This window comes from Leiobunum rupestre, chromosome 2 (assembly GCF_980474605.1).
Source record: "Leiobunum rupestre chromosome 2, qqLeiRupe1.1.hap1, whole genome shotgun sequence".
NCBI lineage: Eukaryota > Metazoa > Arthropoda > Arachnida > Opiliones > Sclerosomatidae > Leiobunum > Leiobunum rupestre.
The window spans coordinates 86925815-86952553 of record NC_143385.1 but is presented as its reverse complement, the minus strand read 5'-3'; the positions used below and the strand labels follow the sequence as shown (position 1 = coordinate 86952553).

Genomic DNA, 26739 nt, shown 5'->3' with positions numbered 1-26739 from the left:
GTGCAGAATATGCCTATATGCCTTATGTATGGACTCGCTCAGGGAAATGCTGTGAAAGCGCGGCGTTTGTATCAGAAGCACTTACCGAAAAGACAGCTTCCAAATTGACAAACGTTCACGGCGGTTGACATGTGCTTAAGAGAAACTGGAAAAATACAACCCACGAGACCTGATACTGCAGAAGGAGACGTTCCAGAAGACGTGGAGGAACAAGTACTTTCTATCTTCGGGGATGATCCTACGACAAGTAAGAGGCAAGTTGGACGTCAATTGCGAGTCAACCTTGTACTTGTCTGGCGTATCCTTCAAGTACACCAGTACTACCCATTCCATTTGCAAAAAAAATCAATTGTTAAATGAGGCCGATTATCCAAGACGAGTCGAATTTTGTCAGTGGTTTTAGGAGCAGACTAACCAGTGGCGTAGCCAACAATCCTTTAAGGGGGGCTTAAAACACATAAGGGGGGTTGAGAAGGGGGTTAAAAATTAGTACAGCCAAAGTTACATTCAAGGGGATGTGGTTTTGAAAGGGAAACCCTCCCCTTGTCTACGCCACTGAGACTAACGACTTCAATTGGTTAAGTACGCTCCTAGTTTCTGACGAGGTTAATTTTTCCCGTGACGAAATCTTCAATTTACATAATCGTCATGAGTGACAGCAAGAAACTCCGCACGTGACTACCGTTATTTCACATCAAGTGCAGTTAAATCTCAACGTCTGGTGCGGAATTGTTGGTGACCATTTAATGGGACCTTATTTTCATCCATCAAGACTAACTGGTGATTCGTACTTACGCTTTCTAGAAGATACTTAAACAGCGCTACTTGAAGACGTACCACTATAAGTAAGACAACGAATGTCATTTATGCACGACGAAGCAACCACTCATTTTAGAGTTCAGAGGTGGATAGGTCGAGACGGAACTGTTGCACGACCAGAAAGATCTCCTGAATTGAGCCCTTGTGATTTCTATCAAGGACTTGGAATACAGTACTGAAGTTAAAGACGTTGATTAGCTTCCAGAAGTGTATTACTTTTGATCTCCGACGAATAGTTCCGCCTTCCGCCGTTAGGGAGCGCAACCATAGTTTTTGGTCGCGAATTCGTAACACATCTCGAATCTTCGAACGGGTTCAAGAATGATTTGCGTGTACATTTTCTGTATTTCAGTTAAATTTGTACTTATGGCATTTGAAGAAACAGTTGACGTGGTCACTATAAAACCCCTTGTTATTGCTAATTTCTACACGTAGAATACTTCTTTCAATTAATAGCGAACTTTTGATACTAGTTTTATTATCTGTTCTTTGTATCTGTATATTTGTGCCCGACTTCTCTAAAACACCCAGTATATTTTTTTTGGACTTCTATGTCTGTATCTCAGCGATCTATAGTTTCGTCTAGTTTTCTATTTAATTAGTGGGTTCTACTCTACCTGATAGTATTAAAGAGATTAGAGGCATTTAGACCTAAGCATATCCCTGAGTGAACTCTTTTCATAAAAACTTGGGACGTATGGGTCAGTGTACCAAATCAAATTATCCGAGACAAGTCTGGCTCTTTTTGATTAATTTAATTTATTTAATTAGTTTATTTACCTTATCACGAAAAGCTAAAGCTTTATTTGCGACTACGACAAATGTTGATGGAATTCTACAGGACAAAGGTTTTTGTTTCGGTAGCTTCATTATTCCTTCGCAAAATGGATTTGGTAATGACTAAACGGCTGCTGCGATGCAACGGTCTTGGCATCACTTTAATGTTTTCTCAATTACGCTTAATCGATTCCTGTCTTGTTGTTCATTATCTTCAAAGGCCCCTTATAAGTAGAGTTGGAACTCGAATACGGACTTTGGGGTTTTAAGTTCCTTAAAAACACATAACAATTTATTCAATTCAATTCTGGCCTCGATGTTATCTTTTATCTAGAACCCCTTGTTTGGGCAACAGCAAGATTTCAACTTTCAAGAACCCAGACCCACAAGAAAATATGGCGTTTCAAAATGAAAACTGTTGTATTATAAAAAAATTGGTTATGTACTTTACTTTTTTTGGCTTCTATGAAGTATTTTAACGCCGATAGTTTATGAAAGAGAAAGATGATGACACATATTTCCTTAATTTACATGGTTTCAACATAAATTGTTGTTTTGTCTTTATGGAAAGGGTTATGCCTAACGTTTTAAAACCCATCATTAGGTCTAGATCAAAGTGCCATCTTTCGTGAATCAGAAGCAAATCCAAATTCGTCGCTTCGTTCCAATGCATCTCATTTGTCGGATGGTGGACGTGTGCCTTTATAATAACGTACGCAAGGGGAGGTTTATTTGGGATTTTTAAGTAGTTTACGATAACTTTTTGCTCCGCGTGTTACGCGTGTTACGATTTTGCTACGAGGACTTTTTGCTCCACCCGGGTCAGCCTATGGGGTATAAAAGCCAGCGCTGACCTGGTCGGATCGTGCTCTCTTCTCCTCTCTCGGCAGAGGTGGTAACTAGCGAGATCTAAAAGCTGACAAAGCCCCGCTCGCTAGCTCTCACGGGGAACTTAAAGCTGTAAAAGCTCAGCCTCGTGAGAATCTACCTTAGTCCAGGAGACAGAGGGGTGAACCGTCGGATTCAGTCCGGCAAAGGTATTTTGAATGATTCAGGTATTTTCGAGGATGCTGGTCACGAATCTGCCGAGTGCCAGAGCGATAAAGTTGGGCATTTTTAGTTATGACGTCATCAAGATGGCCGCTGGTACCATAACACTAAACGGGATTTACCCCCAGAACGCCTTGTCCGAATATTACGTTTATTGATAGATATTGGACTTTTTAATATCATACTTGTGATAAATTACCAATATCTATCACCAGGGGTCAGTTTGATATTTTTTAATCCCTTAATGTTGATTTTTGCAAATAATATAGGCTTGTAATATCTCATTTAAAAGCATTTCACGACCGCTAAGTCATTTCGATGCTGTTAAATTAATAAATTATTCATTACTGCCACTAGGGGGCGCTGTGATAATTTTAAGCCCGTAACTGTGATTCGTACAAACATAAGTGGATAATTCTCTAAGTATTCAAAACTCTATGCTACCTATGTCCAGAGTCTTTTGTCGGGGTCAGTCTGGCAGCACTTTACTACCGTCCTATACTGTGTAACACCTCAACCTCACTCTGAATTTCTACTGCCGAACCTAACGTTTCTTACATTTCTTACGGTACGTTTCACGTCTGAAACGTGTCTCGGGCGTCCGAGAGAGATACATTTTGGGGGTTGGCTCCTCGAGTCCTTCCCCTAAAGAACCTATACCATGCCTCTGCGAATCTAATTTGCTCTCTTTACAAGCTCTGACGTCACGAAACCCAGACTAAGGTACCCGACCGAGACCCGGAATTCGGCTACTTAGAGATCCACATCCACTTATGGTACAAATAATATGTAGGAGTAGAAGGAAAGTGAGGGTGAGGCTCCGATCCTAGGATCGAGGATCGAGGATCCAGGATTTTAGGGCTGAAATGGGGGTAAAATCGTCGAAAAGTCAATGTATTTATGATATTTCTCGCGACGATTTGTTTTCCCGTATATCAACATATTGTGTCCAGGCCAACTTGTTCATTTATCTACGCTTATCTCGAAAGATACTTGAACGTATATCTTATCGCGTTTTATGGTACGGAATAAGTTAAAATGATGTAATGATAACCTAGGCGGCGCGCGTGCGCGGATTACCCGGGGGACGCGGTTAATTTGAATTTAAGAGTGTTTTGACGTCATGGAATATTCGTTGTTAAAGTGACGTAGAATGGAAATATTTTTAAACTTCATTTTAATAGCATTGTAGTACTTAAATATGCTTAACACTTGAACCTATATCACGAGTATTACTTAAAACGAATATCTAAAGTTTAAGTATGAGAAACTTTCGTTCTCAAATGATACTTGAACATGCTACAAAAGGGGTTGTATAGGGTTGTGGGATGTCATTCCACGGTTAACTGCGGCAGCTATATTCAAGATGCCTAAACCTCAGTATACGTGTCCTACGTGCGTGAAAAGTTTTTCTATTAAATCAAATTTAAATCGGCATGTTAGAGAAGTACACGGTGATAGACATAAGTTTGTCTGTGAAGTATGTGGTAAGACTGTTGTTAGGTTAGAGCATTTTAAGAGCCATCAATGAACTCATGACTTGAACGCACCCGGCCCTTCCGAACCCATGGACCTGTCTCGCACACCGTCACCAGCATCTTCCCGTACACCATCACCTAGTCTGCTTCAAGACATTCAACTGCAATCTATCCAACCATCTGCATCAGCTTTACCCAACAGCCCAACACCATCACCTGTTCCTGCCTCACCAATACTTGATGAAACGCCGCCAGCATCCCCAAGTATGGTCCAGGCCCTAAATGATACGCTAGCGTCTATCCGTTACAATGCCGAGGACTATGATATTGATGCGGCTATGTTTATTGGACGTTATCGAGCTGCTTTTAGTAAATTTCTAATGGAAAGACTTGCTAGTAAACGTGGAATTAAGTGGTTCTTACTCGTAAGATCGATTTATATGAGACCTTTGGGAGGTGAAGAGCAAAGTGCGGAAGTGAGACCCTATTTCCGGAGCACTATGCAAACAACATTAACGCTCGATGTAATTGAAGACCAGCTGAATGACTGTATTGAAACAATACAGTCAGCAGCGGAAAACTTTGAAGCGACAGGTATGTACTAAAATTTATATTTAAGTTATATTTTGAACTAAAACATTATATTTTTGATAGGATCGGGTTGGGTAATTGACCGTGTTCTGTATGTAGAATTAAATGTAGCATCTTACCAACCGTTGCGGGGGTCATCGTATATGGAACAACCTGAAAAACTATCTCGACGTCACGCGATTCTTAATATTAGAAACGAAAATGATGATAAATGTTTTCTCTGGTCAATTCTAGCTAAACTTCACCCAGTTTCTAAGTTTCATCACCCTAACAGTGTTTCCAAATACAGGGTCTTTTTTTTTGCTCGGAAAAGTGTTTTTTTTCAAAAACTATTTATAGTACCGATTTCAAATTTGGAAGGTCAATTCTCTATACCGGGGGACATCAGTTTGAGAAATTTGAGCGTTTTCGGTAATGTTTTTCACCAATTTTGAAAAATTATTTTTCGACCACTAGGTGCGAGATAAAAAATTTCTATTATAAAGTTGTAGGCCGTCATCGAAAACCCTTAAAAATTGTTCACTCGACGAAAAACAATTTATTTATCAGTGAAAATTCGAGCTTGAAAAATTTACAAGTTGGTGAAGCCAAATTACGATTGTTTGAAACGATAATTGAAACCGAATTACCTAATCCAGTTGAAACTTTGGTTAAAAAAACGACCGGATTTAAAAAACACGAGGCTATAGGTAAATCCTAAACATGCATTGGGTATTTAAAGGAAAACTTTGGGAGATTATTACCAGTGTTTGATAATATTTCGAACAATGCCTCGTTATTCAGTAGCTGAGCGTACCGAGATAGTTGCCATTTACTATGGAGAAGCAGCGCTAAACCTTAGAAGAGTGACTGAAATCTTCGCAGAAAGACATCCAAATGGAGCACCATCTGTAAATACAGTAAGACGAGCAATTCACGATTTCAATCAATTTGGTAACTTGCAACCTAGGTTTCGCGGATTGGGTCAACCGGATTTAGACTTCGAGAACAATGTACTCGCGTACTTTGTGGCATATCCTCGTCACAGTTGCGCTAACGCCGCTGCTGATTTGGGTTGTTCTGCAAATCGTGTGTGGAAAATTCTTCGTAAGAATCGCTATCACCCATACAGAGCTACGCTCCACCAAGGACTAATTGACGGAGACCATCAAAGACGTTATGAATTTAGTAACTGGTTACTAAATGCTGTCCAAGAAGATAGACAATTTTTGCGCCATGTTTTGTTCTCCGACGAAGCGTCATTTTCTAGAGATGGGCCCTTTAATCATCAAAACAGCCATCTTTGGTCTGACATCAACCCACATTGGGGTTTTGAATATCATCACCAGGTTCAATTTGAACGGGTCAATGTTTGGGTTGGACTTGTTGGAAACCGTTTGATTGGTCCCTTTTTCCTGCCGACGAACCTCAACGGCCAAAGGTATTTACATTTTCTACAGAACGAACTGAGTGACGCAATCGACGACCTTCCATTGGCTGAAAGACGTCAGTTGTGGTTTCAGCAAGATGGCGCCCCTCCGCATTTTTCCCGGCAAGTAACTGAGCACCTCAACAACGAGTTTCCTGAAAGGTGGATAGGGAGAAATGGTCCAGTGCATTGGCCAGCAAGGTCACCTGACCTAACACCGCTGGATTATTTTCTCTGGGGATTCGTTAAAGCAAAGGTATACGCCACGCCCATTGAAACTAGGGAGGAACTCATTAGACGAATAATCAGTGCTTGCCGAGACGTCACACCAGAAATGGTAGAGAAAGCGTTTGAGAACTTAATTGTCCGCGCACAAACCTGTGTTGCAGCCAATGGTGATATTATTGAAAATGTTTTGTAAAAATTTATGTGAATAAAATATCTGCATTTAAAAACCAAACGTGTACATTTTTTCAAGTGTGAAAACTCTACTACGTTTGTATTAGACTTGTTCCCTTTTCAATTATCGTTTCAAACAATCGTAATTTGGCTTCACCAACTTGTAAATTTTTCAAGCTCGAATTTTCACTGATAAATAAGTTGTTTTTCGTCGAGTGAACAATTTTTAAGGGTTTTCGATGACGGCCTACAACTTTATAATAGAAATTTTTTATCTCGCACCTAGTGGTCGAAAAATAATTTTTCAAAATTGGTGAAAAACATTACCGAAAACGCTCAAATTTCTCAAACTGATGTCCCCCGGTACAGAGAATTGACCTTCCAAATTTGAAATCGGTACTATAAATAGTTTTTGAAAAAAAAAACACTTTTCCGAGCAAAAAAAAAGACCCTGTATACACCTTATGAAAACGAACTTAATACCAGTGATATATCTTTTCCTTTCAAATTAAACGCTACGGAACTTAAAAAATTTGAATTAATGAATAATTTATCAATATCTGTGTTCGGCTTTTCGGGAGACATATTCCCCCTTTACGTAAGCGCCAACAAGTGTTGTAATGAAAGGGAGGTTGATTTGCTATACATCACCGACGAAACTAAAGATATTGACGATGGGAATAGACATTACTGTCTTATACGAGACCTAGGAAAACTGCTACAGCATCTAACAAAACACAGAAATAAAGTTATTATTGCAGGTAATTTAGTTTCCAATATATTAGTTTGCAATCTACTAATTATTTTCTGCATTAGAATGTGTCTTCACCGATTCAGCGGAAACAACGCTGAACAGCGACGTGATGCGCATATCGAAGAATGCGTCACCCACGGCGTCCAAAAACAGTTTTCCCTACCAAGAAGAAGACGCTTTATTTTGATAAATATGAGTGGACGGAAAAAGTAAAAATAAAAATTATTTAATTTAACTCTTAATGAAATGAAATTATTAGGTGCAGTATGTATTTTACGCCGATTTTGAAGCAATCTTACCGAGAGTTCAAGGATGTGATCTAGATCCCGATTTAAATACCAGCAAAGTAAACATGCACATCAGCTGCGCGTATTCGTAGGTGCTTGTTGGACCTAACGGTAAGTTATTTGGCAAAATTTCCTTTTAGATATATTATAAGAGAAGACTTATAGGTGTACCTGTTCGAACCGATTGCTATCGAGGTCAAGATGCAACTCGAAGATTTCTGGAGTCTATTCTAGAATTAGAGAAGGAGTTGATGGAACTCATTGAGACCAATGTACCAATGATTATTACCCTGGAGGAGGAGGAACAGTTTCAAGCTGCTACGCATTGCTACATTTGTCGGAAACAGCTAAATCAGGGAAATATGCCCGCTGTTCGAGATCATTGTCATTTCAGCGGTAAATATAGGGGGCCAGCGCATAACCTCTGTAATCTTCAAAAGAAACCTCCAGAATTTATCCCTATTTTCCTTCATAACCTTAGCAGGTGAATTTATTAAGTTAATTATCCAGGAAATAAACCTAATAATAATAATAAATCTTCATAGATACGATTTACATCTTATATGTCAGGAGATTGGTCATTTTAAGGAACAGACACTTGACTGTATTCCTTCCACTAGCGAAAATTATATTTCACTCAAACTAGGTAAATATATTTTATTGTGAATTTAACCTTAACATTAATTTTATTGTTTTTTAGGGAGATTTCGGTTTTTAGACTCTTATCGATTTCTAAGCGATAGCCTCGATGCTCTAGTATCTAATCTCGTTTTGGAAGGAGCCAGTAAATTTCAGATTGTTAAGAATTATTTTGAAAGTGAGAAAGTTCAATTGCTTTTGCGGAAGGGAGTCTACCCGTACGAGTATATGGACGATGAAAAGAAATTTGACAAGACGATGCTGCCACCTAGAGAAGCGTTTTTCAGTTCATTGAAAAATCAAAATATTTTAGTATCGGATTATTTACACGCCCAAAATGTTTGGACAGCGTTTAATATTCAAACATTAGGTAAAATTACTATAGTATAAATATTTCAAATCTCTTAAACTCGGTTTTCGTAGGAGAATACACCGACCTCTATGTGAAAAGCGATGCGTTGCTCTTAGCCGACGTTTTTGAAAATTTTAGAACATTATCTATAACTCATTATAAACTAGATCCCGCTCACGCTTACACCGCACCAGGTTTAGCCTGGCAAGCAGCTTTGAAGATGACCGATGTTCGCCTCGATCTCATACTTGATATAGATCAACACTTATTTATTGAAAAGGGTAACGCTTTTGTGATATTTTAAATATTATTGTATTTACATTGAATTTTTAGGGATTCGAGGCGGTGTTTCAATGATCTCAACTCGTTATTCTGAAGCGAATAACAAATATATGGCCGACACATATGATTCGTCTAAAGAGAGCAGTTATATATGCTATTTAGGTAATTTACATTTTTTTAAAAATAAATAATTTTTTTTATTTTTTTTATTTTAATTATTTTAATTTTAATTATATTAATTAACTTAATTTAACTTAATTGAAGATGCTAATAATTTGTACGGTGCTGTTATGTGTGAACCACTACCGCTAGGCGACTTCCAGTGGGTTCAGGAGGATGATTTGCAAACACTCTGTGAAAATATTCTGAGTATTCCCAATAACGTTGAAAACGGATACATTTTAGAGGTAAATAACAAGTGTTATAATTATTGAATTATATTTTTAAAGAATTGTTTCCTTTGCAGGTGGATCTTGAATATCCTCCAGAGTTGCATGACTTACATAACGATCTCCCAGTAGCGGCGGAATCTAAAGTTATTACACATGATATGCTATCTCCATACTCCAAAGATCTCTTAGGAAAATTAAATATTAAGGAGAATCAAAGTCTACCAAAACTTCTTCCTAATTTAAATAATAAAGAGAAATACATAGTACATTACCGCAATTTAAAATATTATGTAGAATTAGGTTTGAAAATAACCAAGGTTCATCGAGCTCTAACCTTCACTCAAGGAAAATGGTTAGAAAAATATGTTAGATTCAACACTGAACAGAGGAAATTATCCAAGAGTTCATTTGAAAAGAATTTCTGGAAACTAATGGTTAACTCTGTTTTCGGGTAAATCAATTTAAATAATTTATTGCTGTTTTTTCCCTTACTTCATTTAATTCTTTAGAAAAACAATGGAAAATTTACGGAAGCATATAAATTTCGAGTTGATTCATAAACCAGAAAGAATGTTAAAAGTTACAAGTTCCCCGCAGTTTGAACACTTTACCATCTTTAATGAAGAGTTAGCCGGCGCTCATAAGAAGAGAGCTAAAATTGTTCTTAACCGGCCTATATTTACCGGATTCACCATTCTAGATTTATCCAAGGAGCTCATGTATCGGTTCCATTATGGATTCATAAAAAATACGTACGGGGACAAAGCATCACTATTATTTACAGACACTGGTAATTTAATTTAATATGCATTTTTTATTTAAATAGTACTAATATATAAAATATTTACAGACAGTTTAACGTACAACATTAAGACGGATGATGTTTATAAAGACTTTGAAGTTCATAAAAACCGCTTTGACTTCTCTGATTATCCACCTTCGCATTTCCTTCATTCTAATCAGAATAAAAAAGCTCTCGGTTATTTTAAAGACGAGACAAATTCGCAGTTAATTCAAAGCTTTGTAGGACTTCGTCCAAAGCTTTATTCTATTAAATTGTACGGGGAGTCTAAGACCGCTGAAGAGATAGAAAAGGAGTTGCGATTGGGGAAATCTTTAGAGTCAATTTTAAACCATAAAAAGGTCTGTAAGGGCGTTGCCATGAACGTTATTAGAAACGTCATTCGCCACGAAGACTATGAACGTTGTCTTTTTAATCAAGAAACCATGTCAGCCGAGATGATGCGTATAGCTAGTTTCAAGCATGAACTATTTACTTTAAATACTAGAAAACTTTGTTTATCACCAAATGATGATAAGAGATACATTCTACCCTGCGGGGTTCGTACATTAGCGCACGGTCATAAAGATATTGAAAAATTATAATGAATGCTTGTATTTATGTATATATATAAAAAAAACTGCTATTGCTATAAATTGTAAAAAATTATTTTATTGGATACATTTTACACATAAACTCTTTAATCATTTTATCGTTTACATATTTATCTTTCTTAAACCTAGACACAATGTTATACATTTCTATTCCTTTACACCTGTTTATAGCAAAATAGATACAGAATGCTCCACACGTATTACTAGAATTACTCTGTAATTGATTAGAATTAAAAGTTACAGTTTTACTGTTTCGTTCAATAAAGTCATTAAATTTAAAATAATCTGGTGGGTTTCCAAAGGAATCCATGAATTCACAATTTTTATGTTTAGAAAAATATATTAGAACCCAGTGTTCTCCAGGTTCAGCACTCGTATCGGTATTTACAATAAATAGAGAAGGGAATATTTTTACGTATTTAGGTAGCTTGTCAGCCGCGAACACGCCTTGAAATATACTTTTAGTACTTAAATCTTTTTCAAGAATTTTAGTTATCTGTAGCGAATCCATTAATTACTGTAATCGAAAATCACGGTTCGATTTTTATCAATTTCAATCAAATTTTGAAACTCAGCGTAAATTAGAATGGAAATCGTCTCCGGTAACGGTTTTGCAAATTTTAATTCTAATCTCAGGTTACTGTTTTTTACAAGATGCAAGTGATTAGCGTTGTTATTAAGATCCGAGGTTAAATTGTACGCGAATAAACAATTTCCGTTAGGGTAATCTTCCCGACTTATCTGATTCCCTTCATCTACGTTCCACTGATTAGTTTGAATGAAAAGATTGCAATACGCTTGAATATATAGATTTTCCTCAAAGTTTAGAGATAACGCCTTATGAGGGACGCTGCTACCGTCAATGTACAATCCAATGCTTGATAAATCGAAATGTTGAAAGTTGTACGGGGATTTTTTCAAATCTCCTAGAAACGCTTTTTGTTCCACAAACCCGATAACAACTTTCTTAGGTGCTTGTCCGGTAAATAAATGATCTTGCACACTAGCCATAAGTCCAGCGGGTATAGAAAATGAGGTGCACTCCGAACGAGTTACAGGATATTTAGCGGTTCCATATTGTAGCGCCTTGGCTTGAGCGAGCGATAGTTCCGGTATCACTTTAACTTTCCTCAGATAAAGGGAAGCTGATAAAATCTCCACTTTACATTTTACGTCGGAATGAACGCAAAAAGCTGCTCTATTTTTATCGAATTTAAATTTCAAATCAACCATATTTAATAAAAAGCGTGGTTGTTGACATAAATCAGTATGGACTACGCCTAACAAGTCAATCGCCCCTTTTTGCGCTAAACTCGCTCGTTTAGAGAAACCATCGTTATCGAAAAATGAATCGAACTTTCCAGGCGTATCCCGATAGAAAAGTGAACTCGTTAAATAACTTTTTTTCGCAGAATCTCCGAACGTTAATAAAGTTTGTATCATACTTTTATAAGCGTAATTTTGACTGGAAGGTGTTACTGATCTTTCATTAAGAAATACGTGGACGTCGCTAAAAACCGAATGAAGAAACAAATTCTCGGGGGCGATATTGTCGGCTGGAGTTCCGGCGGCCCCACCCGCAACACCTGGAACCGCGGGTTGCGGTAGTTGACCATTATCTTTAGTTACCTTAACTCGAACGTGCAGCAAAGTTTGTGAAAGGTCTATATACGTTTCAGAGTTACCGTTGATAGAAAATGTAATTGATGCGTTATCAACTATATTTGATATTGGATTATACTCAACCCATTCTCCACCAATAATCGAAGATTGTGTCATAGGTACTTGAAACAAATCTAGCTCGGAATTTATACACTCAACTGAGTGCGGGTGTAAAAGGGACATTATGAGAATATATCGGAACGTTTAGGGAACCGTCCTTTCGCTATCCTGCCTGCTGTTGAAATGGCGCTTTTCGACTGAGTTCGTTTCCTTTTATTTCCGGAACCCGTCATTCTTTTAATATGATCCGTAGCTGAAGATGTTAGTCTCATGGCTTCATCAGCTGCTGAAGCTAAAGTTTCCCTTCCAGCGTTAATAGAATGCGATTTAAGCGCTGTTTTAATTGGGACTCCGCTAACAACATCGGTCGCTACTTTCGCTCCGGTACTTAAAAGTTTTTTCCCCAAGTAGGAAGCGCCTTTCTTCAGTAAAGGTACCGCGAATCTAAACGCTGAAGATAATATATTTCCTAGTCCATGTCCTCTTTGCACGGCTAAACCTCTATATACAGGTATTCCACCGAAACCAACCTGGTTTAAATAGTAACTTTCATAATCAGTTCTTGAAGGTGAATATTCAGACCTCATGATGTTAACTGTTCGCTCTCTTAAGCTAGAATGAGGGTGTGTCCTGAATGATTAAAGGTTTATAGTGAAGTCCACATTTTACGGGGTTTAAAATGTAATACAACGTGAGCTTTTCCACTATGAAACTGTATTGGCTCACCTAAATCATCTGTTATATTAATCTCTATAGTCTTACTATTATTACACACGACTGGTAGGTAATGAGGTTGTGAAAATATTTTTGTAGTTGTTTTCCCATTAGACTCGGCTTTCTCTTCGACGCTTATGATTCTTAATAGAGGTGCTAAACTATCCCCAACAACGCTATTTTCAACCAGATCAGAATAAACGAATAAGGAATGTAACCCAGCGTTCATATCAACTGGGTAGGGGGTTATCATTGAATTTAAAATGATGAAATCATTATCTCTTCTATCCTTAAAACCTAGTAAAATCGATAGATCGGGGCCAATTACAGCTCTGATTTTCGGTTGCAATTTAACTTTAATTCGATTAGAATAATTTAAATAAGCGAATGTAACTTGTTCTTCTTCTTGGTTGTGGACGTTCATAACATGTAATAGTTCTTCCGGAGTTTTATAAAAACCCGCGGGAACTTCAATTATTTTATCATATTCGAGAGGGTCTTTAGAGGGTTATCAGTCATTTTATCATATTCGAGAGGGTCTTTAATAACCAATAGATTAGGTTTTCGAACGTTATGCCATGTCCGAGGATAGCTTATTTCCGCTAACCCAACTTCGTACTGTTCCTCAAATCTTAACGGTTCAGCTAAATACGTTCGAAATTTACCAACGCTATTATCTTGGTAATATAATGATGAGGAATCTGAAGGTAGCGTTACGTAAAAACTCATTTTAAATCCACTTCTTGTATCCAAGAATTAAATGTAGGGTCGTAATCTTGCCACTTGACATACAGTTCTACGCGGCCGTCCGATTTTTTCCTCTTTTTTATTACTTTTTCGATTATGAAGTAACAGTCTTTTAAATCTCGACCAACAATCTGAACCTCCTCTCGATAGAATACTCCTAAAATGGGGTTAGAATTTAAATCCATCAGCTTATATACAGGTGGGTCACGTGGCAGTCTCTCAGCTATTTTAAACAATTCTGTAGTAAAATTCGGGTTATATTTCTTATCGAAAATTGATAAATTTCTACTTATTCTACAAATATCTCCAATTTCAAACGCGTATGTTAACGGAGGAGAAAAATTTACCGAACCGTAAAGATTTTTCCATATTTTAGCAGAGTTATCTAGAGTAACTTCCGCGGGTTTACATTTAATTGATCTGTGATAACTATTGTTATAAGCGTTTATAATATCATCTAAAACGTCGATATATTCTTCTGCGTGAAATAGCGATATAAACGAGATTTAAAACTTCTAATGAATCTTTCAATAATGGACGCTTTCATTTCCGATCGGGTAGCGAAAAATTTAATGTTCCTTCTTTCTAATTCACTCTGCACTTCTTGACAGACAAATTCGTTTCCATGATCACTTTGAATTCTTTTCGGTTGACGGCCTTTTTCAAAAACGTTACGTAACGCTTCTAAAATTGTTACACCTTTCTTATTTTTAACCGCTACAGCCATAGCGTATTTGCTAAATATGTCGATAATACATAATACGTAGCGAGATCCTGAATTATATTTAGACAGCTTCTGAAAATCTGCCAAGTCCGCTTGCCACTGTTCGTCAATTCCATAAACAATAGTTCGATTTCGTTTGAATCGTCTTCTAGCAGGTTTATGCAGCGTATATGTATCGTGCTTTATTAGAAATTGTTTTACTTTTTCCAATGAAACCTTTAAACCTTTATGTCGAGCTGAATTATAGAGCGCTCGAACTCCAGCGAATGACCCTGGGTCTGCGGGGTTAGTATAGATCTGCTCAAGTTCTTTCTCCATATTGGGTAATATTTTGATGTAATGGCATGTAACGCCAAAAAAGTAAATTAAATAATTCTAATATTATAATAACTATGATAATTAATACAGCTGTGATAATTTTCGGTGATTTTGAAAATGATTGTGATAAATAGGCTAAAAGTCCTAAAGAGACCGTTTCTGTACAACCTTCCATTGTAGGCTTATACTATGAAATGAGAACAAAATTATCAGGTTAATATATTTTATTTAGTATGTATCCAAGATCTTAGAGGACTAGGTGAAGATGATGATAACATTGAACTACTTGGTGGTGTATGAAATACAGCGAATGTTTTTAACAGTGTCAATCTTACAGGATTTTTAATTAAACGTTTTGAAATATTTGACTTATGAACGCCCTCGTAAAACTCTGTAACTCCTATAGGATCAACCGCTGTTCCAGGCGTTTTTCTCACAGCGTCATACAAAAGATCGATTATATTAGATCCTCCAATCACTTGTCCTCGAATAGAAAGCTCTCCTGAGTTAGCCCATCTAATATATCTCGGATCTTCCGTAGTCGCTCGGTATAATGAAATCGCATCACTAACATAAGTTGCAGGTAGAGAATAAGATATTTGCGCGAACCAGGTTTTAGGCCGTTCAGAGTTTTCAATAACGGGAGAGATTTGCTCTTTACGTACGTAAGTTAACCGTCGTTGGAGAGTTTGATTGTATAATGCTAATTTCTCTGATTCGTTTAAATCTGGATTATCTAGAATAGATTTCATTTCATCATCGAGTGTTTTCTCTTTTTGAAGTTCAGGTGTTTCTTCTGTTTTGGAAGGTGGAGTGTTTTTTAATCTCTCCATTACATCTTCAGGTACTAGAAGCATTTTTCGAGCCATCATCGGTTTATAGCTCGGCTAATTGCACTTCCGGCGACTGAGCTAACGATAGATAGCAGTGGCGCTAATAAAAATGGAAGAAAAGCACCTTTTTGTACCAGTATCTTTCGTCGTTTTGATATAGGGTTCTTCTTCGACACGTTTCGTATAACCGCGCTATGTTTCTTTAACCGCTTACGATGACGTTCTGACAGTTCAATTGTTCCGTGTAATACATTTATACAACATTCAACGAGAGCCAGTATAGCTTCCTTGCTAGCGTATTTAATAGCTGTCTTTCTTTGATTTAGATTACAGGATGTCAGGAAACGTAGAAAGTCTAGGTTTTCCTTTACTCGTTTTGAGACATCCATTTAGAGATTTTCTTAGCCTTTCTTAAAGCGCAATGAACAGTTTCGGAATGAAAAGGGCAGTTTAATTCAACGTCTTCTAGTTCTGATAATTTAGGACAGCCGGTATCTTCGATGTTAGTTACTGGAACACCGAGGAGTGTCGATAATACTGCAGCTTTTTCTAAACCTTTGGTGAAAAACGAAGTAGCTTTTTCCGCTATCTGATTGCAAATGTCACGTCTCGTTCTGTAAGGACGTTCGCCGTCATCCCATCGAAGATGACAAATGTTATGAGATATCCATCTGCATTGTCTTTTATTTTCGTTTGAAAGCTCTTTGAAAGGGCATGGAGATTTGAAAGTAAACACTTCCGATTCTTCAGTTTCTAATACTACGTAAGCTAATTCTTTAATAATCCACTCTCGATTAACCCTAAAAAAATTCCCTTCTATAATACACTTCATTTTGGAATAAAGACAGCCGATTCTTCACCCGGTATTAACCCTGTTCGTAGTAAATACTGATCTGGGGTGTGAGGTTTCAAGTCAACTAATAAATACCCAAATTTCCGTGACGTAGCTTGTTGAAACGCATCAATAACGTATTTGCTATTGGTTGGAGATATCTGCCTCGCGAGATGATAAATTGTTGATTTATCTCGTGGTGATTTAAAAATAAATAGATAATGAGCATTTAAATTTAAAGTTCTTATTTCTTTTCCGGGGTAATAAAGGTTTTGCATTAAAATTAGTACGGAGGTGTTTCTGTGATGAGATCCACGAATAAATAAATTAGTTACATCTTTATTATTAGATATCTCGCATAACAAATCGTCTAAAATAACTAAATTCCTAATTTGCGGGTTCAATATATTAACATCGAGTAACCCTTCGTGAAACTCGACTGAAGGTGTGTGTTCTAATATTGATTGAAATAGTTTCGGCTGATACTCGGTATAACACCATATTATCCTCTCCGGAGGAGGGGATATGCAGGTCTTCTTATGTTGAATCAACCGTCCCACCAGGAATGACTTTCCGCATTGGGTGGACCCGGCTACAAGCCCATTCATTGGATGTTGTAAGCTTAAATCCATAATGGTTAATGAGAATCGGAACATTAGTGCAATCAATTTCATTAGTTTTTTAAAAAGTTTTTAGCATTGCATATTATTAGTGACATTATATTATTTAAAATTTCTTTCGACAATTCACAGCGAATAGTATACATTTCAATAATATTTTCACAATCTACCGACATAATTATTTCATAAAAATGCAAATCTACACGCTTAGAATAATCCGTCATGATACAATCATGCTGGAGTTGAGATGGATGATCAATTTGGCAGCCATTGCACGCTTTCTTAAGAGCTCCGTGTAATTGTTTAATTACAACGTTAGTCATCGCCTCCTTTATTTCCTTGATTTGCTTTAAACACTTCTGAATAAACTCGTACTGGTCGAGGAAATTCAACCAAGAAGATTGAGCGAAAGCTACCCCCTCTTTAGTCGGTAACAGTTTTCCATAGTTTACCCCATAACCATGGTACATTTGTCTAACATCTAAAACCTTTTGTTCGGCAAATCTATGAACCGAAAACCGTTTGGTTTCAGAACCTGTGAAAACCCATGAAGTTTCAGCTTCGTTATTGAAATAAGCTTCAATGGCATCTTTCTTTGTCCATAGCTCTTGCAGTTCCGCTTCTGTTAGTTTAATGCCCTTTGTTAAATCTAATAGACCGCAGTATATGGTTTCATCTGCATAAACGATTAACCCTTTATCACCAGACACAAGAAATGAACAATTCCTATAAAATAAATACATTAAGACAAGTTAAGAATTATCACTGAGTATTCTTACTTACATTTTAAGGTTCCTCGGAGTCACTTCCAATACAATTCAGATGGTGAACTTTCTAAATATGGTCTTACTATTATACGGTTTTCCCTTTTTATACTCTGAAATTATTTATCTTCGATATCTTATTTATTAAAATGTAGTTTAAAATTAATTCCATTCTACGTATACGCATTTTGAAGTGTATCGCGTTACGTATATAGGAATTTACCCGGTCCTCATACGGAATCACGTGTACAATTACAATACTTGAGAACGATACGTTTCTCATACTTAAACTTTAGATATTCGTTTGAAATACTCGTGAGAAAGGTTTAAGTGTCAAGCATATTTAAGTACTACAATGATATTAAAATGAAGTTTAAAAATATTTCCATTCTACGTCATTTTAACAAATATTTCATGACGTCAAAACACTCAAATTCATGTTTTAAATTCAAATTAACCGCGCTCCAATCCGCGCACGTTAACCGCGTCCCATATTCCATGACGTCAAAAAACTCTTAAATTCAAATTAACCGCGTCCCCCGGGTAATCCGCGCACGCGCGCCGCCTAGGTTATCATTACATCATTTTAACTTATTCCGTACCATAAAACGCGATAAGATATACGTTCAAGTATCTTTCGAGATAAGCGTAGATAAATGAACAAGTTGGCCTGGACACAATATGTTGATATACGGGAAAACAAATCGTCGCGAGAAATATCATAAATACATTGACTTTTCGACGATTTTACCCCCATTTCAACCCTAAAATCCTGGATCCTCGATCCTCGATCCTAGGATCGGAGCCTCGCCCTCACTTTCCTTCTACTTGTAGGCTTGCTATATCTTATTTGAAAGAATTTGGCTATCCCTTGATCGGCACAGTACTAAAGAAACCCTAATTTATTAATATATTCCACCAGGGTGAGCTGTTAAAGGATGAAATTCAACACATTACATATGAATAAAAATATTTATTCAAATGACATACATGTATTTACCAGTTTTCGTTTTATCATCGTCAAATTATACAACAACTGGATCAACTGAGTATTTATTTTAACAGTTATCGCCCCCTTCACATTTGCAATAAGACGTACACGATAGGCCAGAAGAATTGAAGTTACATCGTTTTCCTTCGAACATGTTTTTAGAATGGCCAGTAGGGTGTCCCTTATTTTTCAAAAGTCAAAAAAATCAACGCATACCATTTAATTATGTTTATTATGACACATTTTGCACTCATAATAAATTTTAGCTCATTCTATAAACGGGAACCCGTGCCGACTTGCATCTAAAAACGTGCATACAAGTCGGGCAGGAGAAGAGGCATGTGTCCGCGTAATTTGCCATTTTAGTGTCCATTTATGCGCAATTTACACTTTAATTTACTGTTAGAATGGCGGCAGTCGAACAACGAAGTGCTAAAAATGACATTTATTTAGTTGGAGATGTACACCATCAGATAACAGGTGCGAAATTGCCTTCAAATCGACAGATTCTAGCAGTTTTGTTTTTCAATATTCGGGAAGTTAAATTAGCAGTAAGTGAAAGTGCTAATCTTGTAATTCGTGAATGACGATCACTTACTGCTAATTTAACTTCCCGAATATTGAAAAAGGATCTAGGACATCTCGTCGCTGGACACATTTTTTATTTATAGATTTTTTGGACTTCTTCCCAACAAAAAAAGACGTATACGCTTTTTCAAGTCTTTAAACAATTTGATGGAACTATAATCTATAAATAAAAAATGTGTCCCGTGACAAATTGTCCGCCTATGCATAATTTCCAAGCGACTACTTGTCCGGCGACCAGTGGTCCGGGTACGAATTGTCCTATGCGACGAAAAGTCCGCCGACCACTCGTCCAGCGACGAGTTGTCCAGCTAGAACCTGTCGATTTGAAGGCAATTTCGCACCTGTTATTTGTGTTCGGAATTGTTTATTCATTATCCACAAAGTTTCCGATTTATTTAAAAAACGTTGGGAAAAAGAATTTCATTTTAACTTATTTAATTATGTTTTTTACGCAACCAAGCATTTATTTGAATAAAAGTGGTATTTATTTAAATAATTGTTTGTTTTATTTAAATAATAGTCTTATTCACTTTCGATTATTTAAACATTTTACAATTTTTATTCAACGATTGGTTATTTAAATAAATATTATTTAAATATAGCCGAGCTTATTTTATTTATGGATAAAAATAATCGACTGCCGAGTAATAGCTGTTATCTGATGGTGTACATCTCCCACTAAATAAATGTCATTTTTAGCACTTCGTAGTTCGACTTCCGCCATTCTAACAGTAAATTAATGTGTAAATTGCGCATAAATGGACACTAAAATGGCAAATTACGCGGACACACGATTCTTCTCTTGCCCGACTTGTACGCACGTTTTTAGATGCAAGACGGCACGGGTTCCCGTTTATAGAATGAGCTAAAATTTATTATGAGTGCCAAATGTGTTATAATAAACATAATTAAATGGTATGCGTGGATTTTATTTGACTTTCGAAAAATAAGGGTCACCCTAATGGCCAGAGCAAGCAACAACTTTCAGCAACCCTTCAGGGGCTACAACTGATGTACCAAAATTTGGTACCGGGACCTCCTTATCCAAGTGCCCCACAAATTTGCTAATTTTTAAATTTGTGGGCTCAAGCTATCCGCGGCGCACCAAGTCAACACTTGAAGGCGAGCCCGTTTTATGTGGTAAGCTGTAGCTTCATTCGTTGTTGAAAGAGATTTAATCTTCGGTGGGTCTTTCCTCCTACTGAAAATTTGGTATCGTAACGTGGTCATCTCAGTCCATTGGGTTCCACCGTACAAATTTACCATGAAAGCTTTACCCGCTTTTGTGTAATTTTCTTCCGAAGCCATCTCGTCGTGCATTGGGGAAAGATCTAGTTTCGATCTGAAAAGAGATTTTAAGGCACCAACCTTCCCTTTGCAAAAACGGGTAAGAAACGGAATCGCACCCGGTCAAAGCCCGGAAGAGCAAAATAGAGCCTCTTATATCTCCCAATTTGGAATTGGAAACGGTCTTCTTTATATCAATTATTCGTCCGTCAAACATATTCGTCGACACTGTGAAGCTTATTTTGTATTTCCAAACCAAATAAATTAACAGAAGGAAAATACCGGTATCCTCCGATTAAACTTGAAAATGAGTTCCTCGTTCGTTGTTGAGTTTAAGAAGATAGCTTTTAATTGTGACTTCGGCCTCTTCGTGTTGGAATAAACTTTGTTCCTCTCCAAAAAGGCAAACTTTAGTTTCGTTGTAAGAATTAAAGATGGCTCTTATTAACTGACGTTTTTAATCATCACTTTTCATGATCATTTCTTTAGGGGGAAGTACCGTGTCCTTTGTCCAAATAAGTTGCTCTTTCGTGAGATTTTATTGACCCTTTCTTATATTTATCGAAAATTACAAAAACTTTGTGATAACCGTTCATATATTGACATATCATAGAAGGGAGGTCAGAAACAGTACCAAGCTTTGGCCATGAAAATCAAAGAGATGGTAAAGAGCTTCGTTACCATCAACCAGTTCCACATCAATCTCATTGAATTTATCGCTTGTAAAAATTGTGAACTTGGAAACTAATGTCGATTTCGTACCCTTTCTCATATCTCCATATTCGTCAAACAAAGAGGTCGAGACTGCCGAAAGTTCGTACTTAAATGAATCTTCCAATTTGTCCTATCTCTTATTAGGCATGATAAGTAGCCGGGCATAAAGCGTTTCCATATCGTAAAGTTGTCGGTCCCCAATTTTTGCCGATTTCTATGAAGCTTCCATTTAAATAAGATACTAATAGCCTAAGTATTGTTTGTAAAAATCAGCGTTAAGGGCTTGAATATTATCACAGCGCCCCCTAGTGGCAGATATTAACTTAACCGCATCGAAATGACTTAGGGGTAGTAAAATGCTTTTAAATGAGATATTACAAGCCTATATTCTTTAAGGGCTTAAAAAATCACATTGTCCCCTGGTGATAGATATTGGCAATTCATTACGACTATGATATGACAAAGTCCAATATCTATCAAATGATACCTTAAACGTAATATTCGGACAAGGCGTTCTGGCGGTAAATCCCGTTTAGTGTTATGATACCGGCGGCCATCTTGATGACGTCATAACTTAAAATGTCCAACTTTCTCACCCTGGCACCCGGTAGATTCGTGATCAGCGCCCTCGAACATACCAGAATCATTCAAAATACGTTTGCCGGACCGAATCCGACGGTTACGTCAAAAAAGTCTATCTGTCTCCTGGACTACCTTTGTTGGGGAAGGTTACGACCCTTCACCGAAGTAGCCGTTATCGGTCACCGTTGCGGTTACAATTTCTCGCGCTCACTGTGTTTGTAAATATTCTTCAGTTATAAATAAAACATTGTATCTAATATTGTATCCTCTTTTACTGGCGTTACAACTGGTGGAGCCGCCAGTCTCGTTTCCCCCGTATCTCATAGCCCTACCCCCCGATGAGCTTTGGCCTTTCGCACTCGTCATTCTCACCGCCGTCTTCCTTTTCATCGGCCGATACTGAGTAATATTACGCTCCGGCCGCATCACCGCTTCCTGAATATTCGGCCGCATATTCTTCCGTGCACTCTCACGCTTTACCGGCCTTTTCACGTACGCTAATACCGGAGCCACTTCGTGTCTCCCGTCGTACTCTCCATTTGGCCCCGGAGTTTTCTGGTCTACCGAATCCACCGTATACTCGCCGCTCCCCGCCAACCGTCATGGCTACTGCGGCCGACATCGCTGCCGCGGTATCTGCCGCTCTTGCTGCCTTGAATCTTCATCAAAATACACCGAAATTCGACCCAGCCACGCAGGACGTTCATGACTTCATTACCGTGTTTGAGGAAAAAACCACCGGGAAGACCGATGCGGATCGGATCGCTCTTTTGCCGTCTATACTGGTTGGCACTGCCCTGCCGTGGTATTCGGCTCAAATTCGCAGTCACGTCATCGCACCTCGTACTACGTGGAATCAGTGGAGATCCGCATTAATCAGCGAATCTGGTCGGTCATCTCGGGCTGTTTTCACAGAATTATTGGCACATCGTCAATTACCAAGAGGCGACCCTGTACAATATTACCGGCGAACCATCGGTTTATGCTCCCTCGCAAACCCAAACATGTCCGAGTCCGAAAAGATCAATTTTCTTCTCAACGGTCTCCTTCCTGACCTCAGGGATAAGCTCATTCTAATGAACCCAACGTCCGCCTCGGATTTTTTGGATAAGCTTCGCACAGTCAGTTCTATCCCAGCTCCACTGCGGTCCGGAGCAACCGAGGGGAAAATCCTCGAATTATTGACAACGCTGGCCGCCAGGACCACTACTCTGGAAGCATCCCGCGCAGTCCCTCCTGCCCTACTTCAACCATCTACTAACACTAACGTCGATGTTCTCCGTCGAGAAGTTCAGGATCTCCGCCATACCGTGGAGCGGTTCCAACATGCTCGCTTTAGCCGAGACCAAAGTCCGCAATATCGACGCAACGACCAAGTTTCTTCCGTCTCTTGCTACATCTGCGGACGCCATGATCATTTTGCGTCTTATTGCCAGGAAGGTCCCAAATCTCGCCCTGTCAAGAACCAGACCATTGAGGCTATCATCGATTCCGGAAGAACCAAGAACATTATCAGCCCCACACTAGTTCGGACCCTAGGTTTTCCTACTCAACCTGCCGGACCGCTACAACTACGCGTTGCAGAGGGTTCCCTGATTCCCCCCTTGGAGCTTCCACATTCGATGTCACACTCGGGACGACTAATTACCGAATTGACGCTCTAATAATACCAAACTTTGACTACGACCTACTGCTTGGATTGGAATTTTGCGATCAGAACGACGTCGAACTCAGTTTTAGAACACGTACCATCACAATCGGGAAAGAGGAATTCCGTCTTCCCGATACGATTTTCGACTACTCGACTCCCGTCCGCAACACTCGCGACGTCACCATCCCAGCCGTGTCCGAGATGTCTCTCGAAGTCTCCGCTTCTGCCGCTTCTGGTCCTTTGATGGTGGAGCCATTGACCATAACTATGGAACGCTATGGACTCTTAGTCTGCAAAACTCTCACCGATTTCAAAAACAGACGGTCGTTGATTTGGGTGGCCAACCCACACCGTCGGCCCATTGTTCTCAATCGTCACGCCACCATCGCCAGGGCCCATGACGTTCTTGAACTTCGCCTTCTAGACATTCCCGAGCACACTGACGATGGTTGTACCATTCCGTCAAATATCGACATTGGTACCGAGTTATCTGACGAACAAAAGCAGCGACTCCTGCGTCTCCTTCGTAAACACGCCAGCGTCTTCTAAAAATTTGAAGGCGACTTAGGCAGAACGTCCATGATTCATCATCAAATTCATACTGGTGATGCAGCCCCTGTACGTTCGCACCCGTATCGCAAGTCACTCAAAGAACGGGAAATACTGCAAGGTGAAGTCCAAAAATTACTGGACAACGGAACCATACGGGAATCATGTAGTCCATGGGCATCTCCGGTCGTTCTAATCAAGAAACGGGATGGATCGTGTCGCTTTTGTGTCGACTGGCGAAAACTGAACCTCGTTACCAAAAAGGACGCTCACCCGCTTCCCCGTATAGATGATACTTTGGACAGTTTAGCCGGAGCGTCACTTTTTACAACCTTAGACTTGGCGTCTGGGTATTTCCAGGTTGAAGTCAACGAACCAGACAAAGAAAAAACGGCCTTTGTTACTCCTGATGGCCAGTATGAATTCAACGTCCTTGGAATAGGGCTTTGCAACGCACCTGGAACATTTCAACGCCTAATGTACCGAGCTCTTGGAGGTCTGATGTGGAAAATAACGATGGCATATCTTGATGATATTATAGTGTTTTCCCGCAACTTCAATTCCCACATGGACCACCTCGAGCAAGTCCTCACTTGCCTTCGGCAAGCAGGTCTCAAAATTAAGCCCAATTAATGTTCCTTTGCGAAACCCCGTATTGTCTATCTGGGCCACGTCATCGACGGAGCAAGAATTTCGCCAGATCCACGTAATCTGGACGCCGTTGCGAAATTTCCGACGCCCAAAACAGTGAAGCAGGTCCAACGGTTTCTGGGACTGGCTGGCTACTACCACCGGTTTATCAAGGACTTTGCCCACATTTCCAAATTACTCACAGAACTTACCAAGAAGGATAATTTGTTTACATGGGGTGCTGATGAAGACCACGCTTACAAATACCTTCGAAATTGCCTAGTCTCCAGTCCCATCGTCCAACATCCTGCTTGGGCGGAGCCATTTGAAATACATACCGATGCCTCGGCCTACGGTATTTCGGCCATCCTTAAACAGTGGATCAATGGACAGGAAAGAGTCATTGGCTACGCGAGTCGCCTTCTCAATTCCGCGGAGCGAAATTATAGCCCGACGGAGCGAAAATGTCTCGCAATAGTCTTCGGGGCCAATCAATTCCGCCCCTACGTGTATGGCCGCCCTCTTTCGATCGTTACCGACCACCATGGCCTTTGTTGGCTTACGTCGGTGAAAAATCCCAATGGACGATTGGCCCGCTGGTCACTAACGTTACAAGAATTCTGTCCAGTCATCAAATACAAGGGCGGTAAGAAGCATGTCGACGCTGATGCCTTATCAAGATCACCATTCGAATCAGCGCCGCCGCTGCATGACCTTCTCCTTACACCGCCTACGTCATCCTTGGACCTATCTCAGTACGACATTCCTGCCCTCCAGCGCAAAGACCAATACACGGCAGCCATTATCGGGTGGAGACGCACCCGATCAGCGCCCCTAAGCAACTAATCCGTGCTGCTCGATGTTTACCGCAAAATCAGAACGGACGAAGAAATTAAGCTAGTTCTCGTTGCGCCTAGAGAAATTAGGACAGCTGTCCTATTTGCCTTTCATGATGATCTCAGCGCGGGTCACCTAGGACTCCAAAGAACTTGTTAACCTGTCAGGCACCGCTTTTTCTGGCTGAAGACGTTGGCCCACGTCACCAATTACGTGCAATCGTGCGAATCATGTCAGAAGCAGAAGACTTATCCATTTAAGCCTGCTGGTCTTCTACAACCAATACCACCGACTACTCAACCTTTTGCCCGCGTCGGACTAGACAAACTTGGTCCGTTCCCGCAGTCCCATGAAGGCAATGTTCATGTTTTAGTGTGTACTGACTACTGTACCGGCACGGTCATCGCTAAAGCAATTCCGCCAGGTACAGTGGAAGAAACGGCCAAATTCCTGACGCAGGAAGTCATCTTGCACTACGGGGCCCCTCGAGAACTCATAACGGATAGGGGCACCGAGAACGTCAACAAGCTGGTAGACGAAATTAACAAGTTGTTTACTTTCAACCATAGAAGAACTACGGCCTACCACCCAAGAACGAACGGCCAAACGGAGCGTTTCAATAAAACGCTGGCAGACATGCTGGCGCAGTACGTTTCCGGGAACCATCGTGACTGGGACCGTTTTCTACCCTTTCTAGTGTTTGCTTACAACACCTCCGTGCACGCTGTAACGAAATACACTCCATTCTTTTTACTTCATGGGTATGAAGCCGAGCTTCAACTAGATACAGCTCTACAGTTACCCGCTACCGCAGTCAAAAGTCAGTGGGGATTCGAACACATTTTGTACGCCTAGCGAGCGAGGGATCTGGCCATCTCATTTCACGCTATCGCCCAGTTGAAAGACAAGGATCGTTTCGACCGTACACGTCGTGAAGAAACATACAGCCCTGGTGACTTGGTTTATTTAAAAACTCCTCGTCGTGTTACTGGTCTTTCCGAAAAATTACTCAA

The 26739-nt window shown here is 39.2% G+C and overlaps 1 protein-coding gene across 1 annotated transcript; it reads left to right on the top strand.

Moving 5' to 3' along the window:
• The first annotated feature begins 8639 nt into the window (after positions 1-8639).
• Positions 8640-20544, top strand: LOC149960228 (uncharacterized). Its single transcript, XM_090167414.1, has 5 exons — positions 8640-8835; positions 8888-8998; positions 9101-9243; positions 9303-9491; positions 20428-20544. The coding sequence occupies exons 1-5, from the start codon at positions 8775-8777 to the stop codon at positions 20542-20544; spliced, it is 621 nt and encodes a 206-aa protein (XP_090023540.1). The 5' UTR covers positions 8640-8774.
• The last annotated feature ends 6195 nt before the right edge of the window (positions 20545-26739 follow it).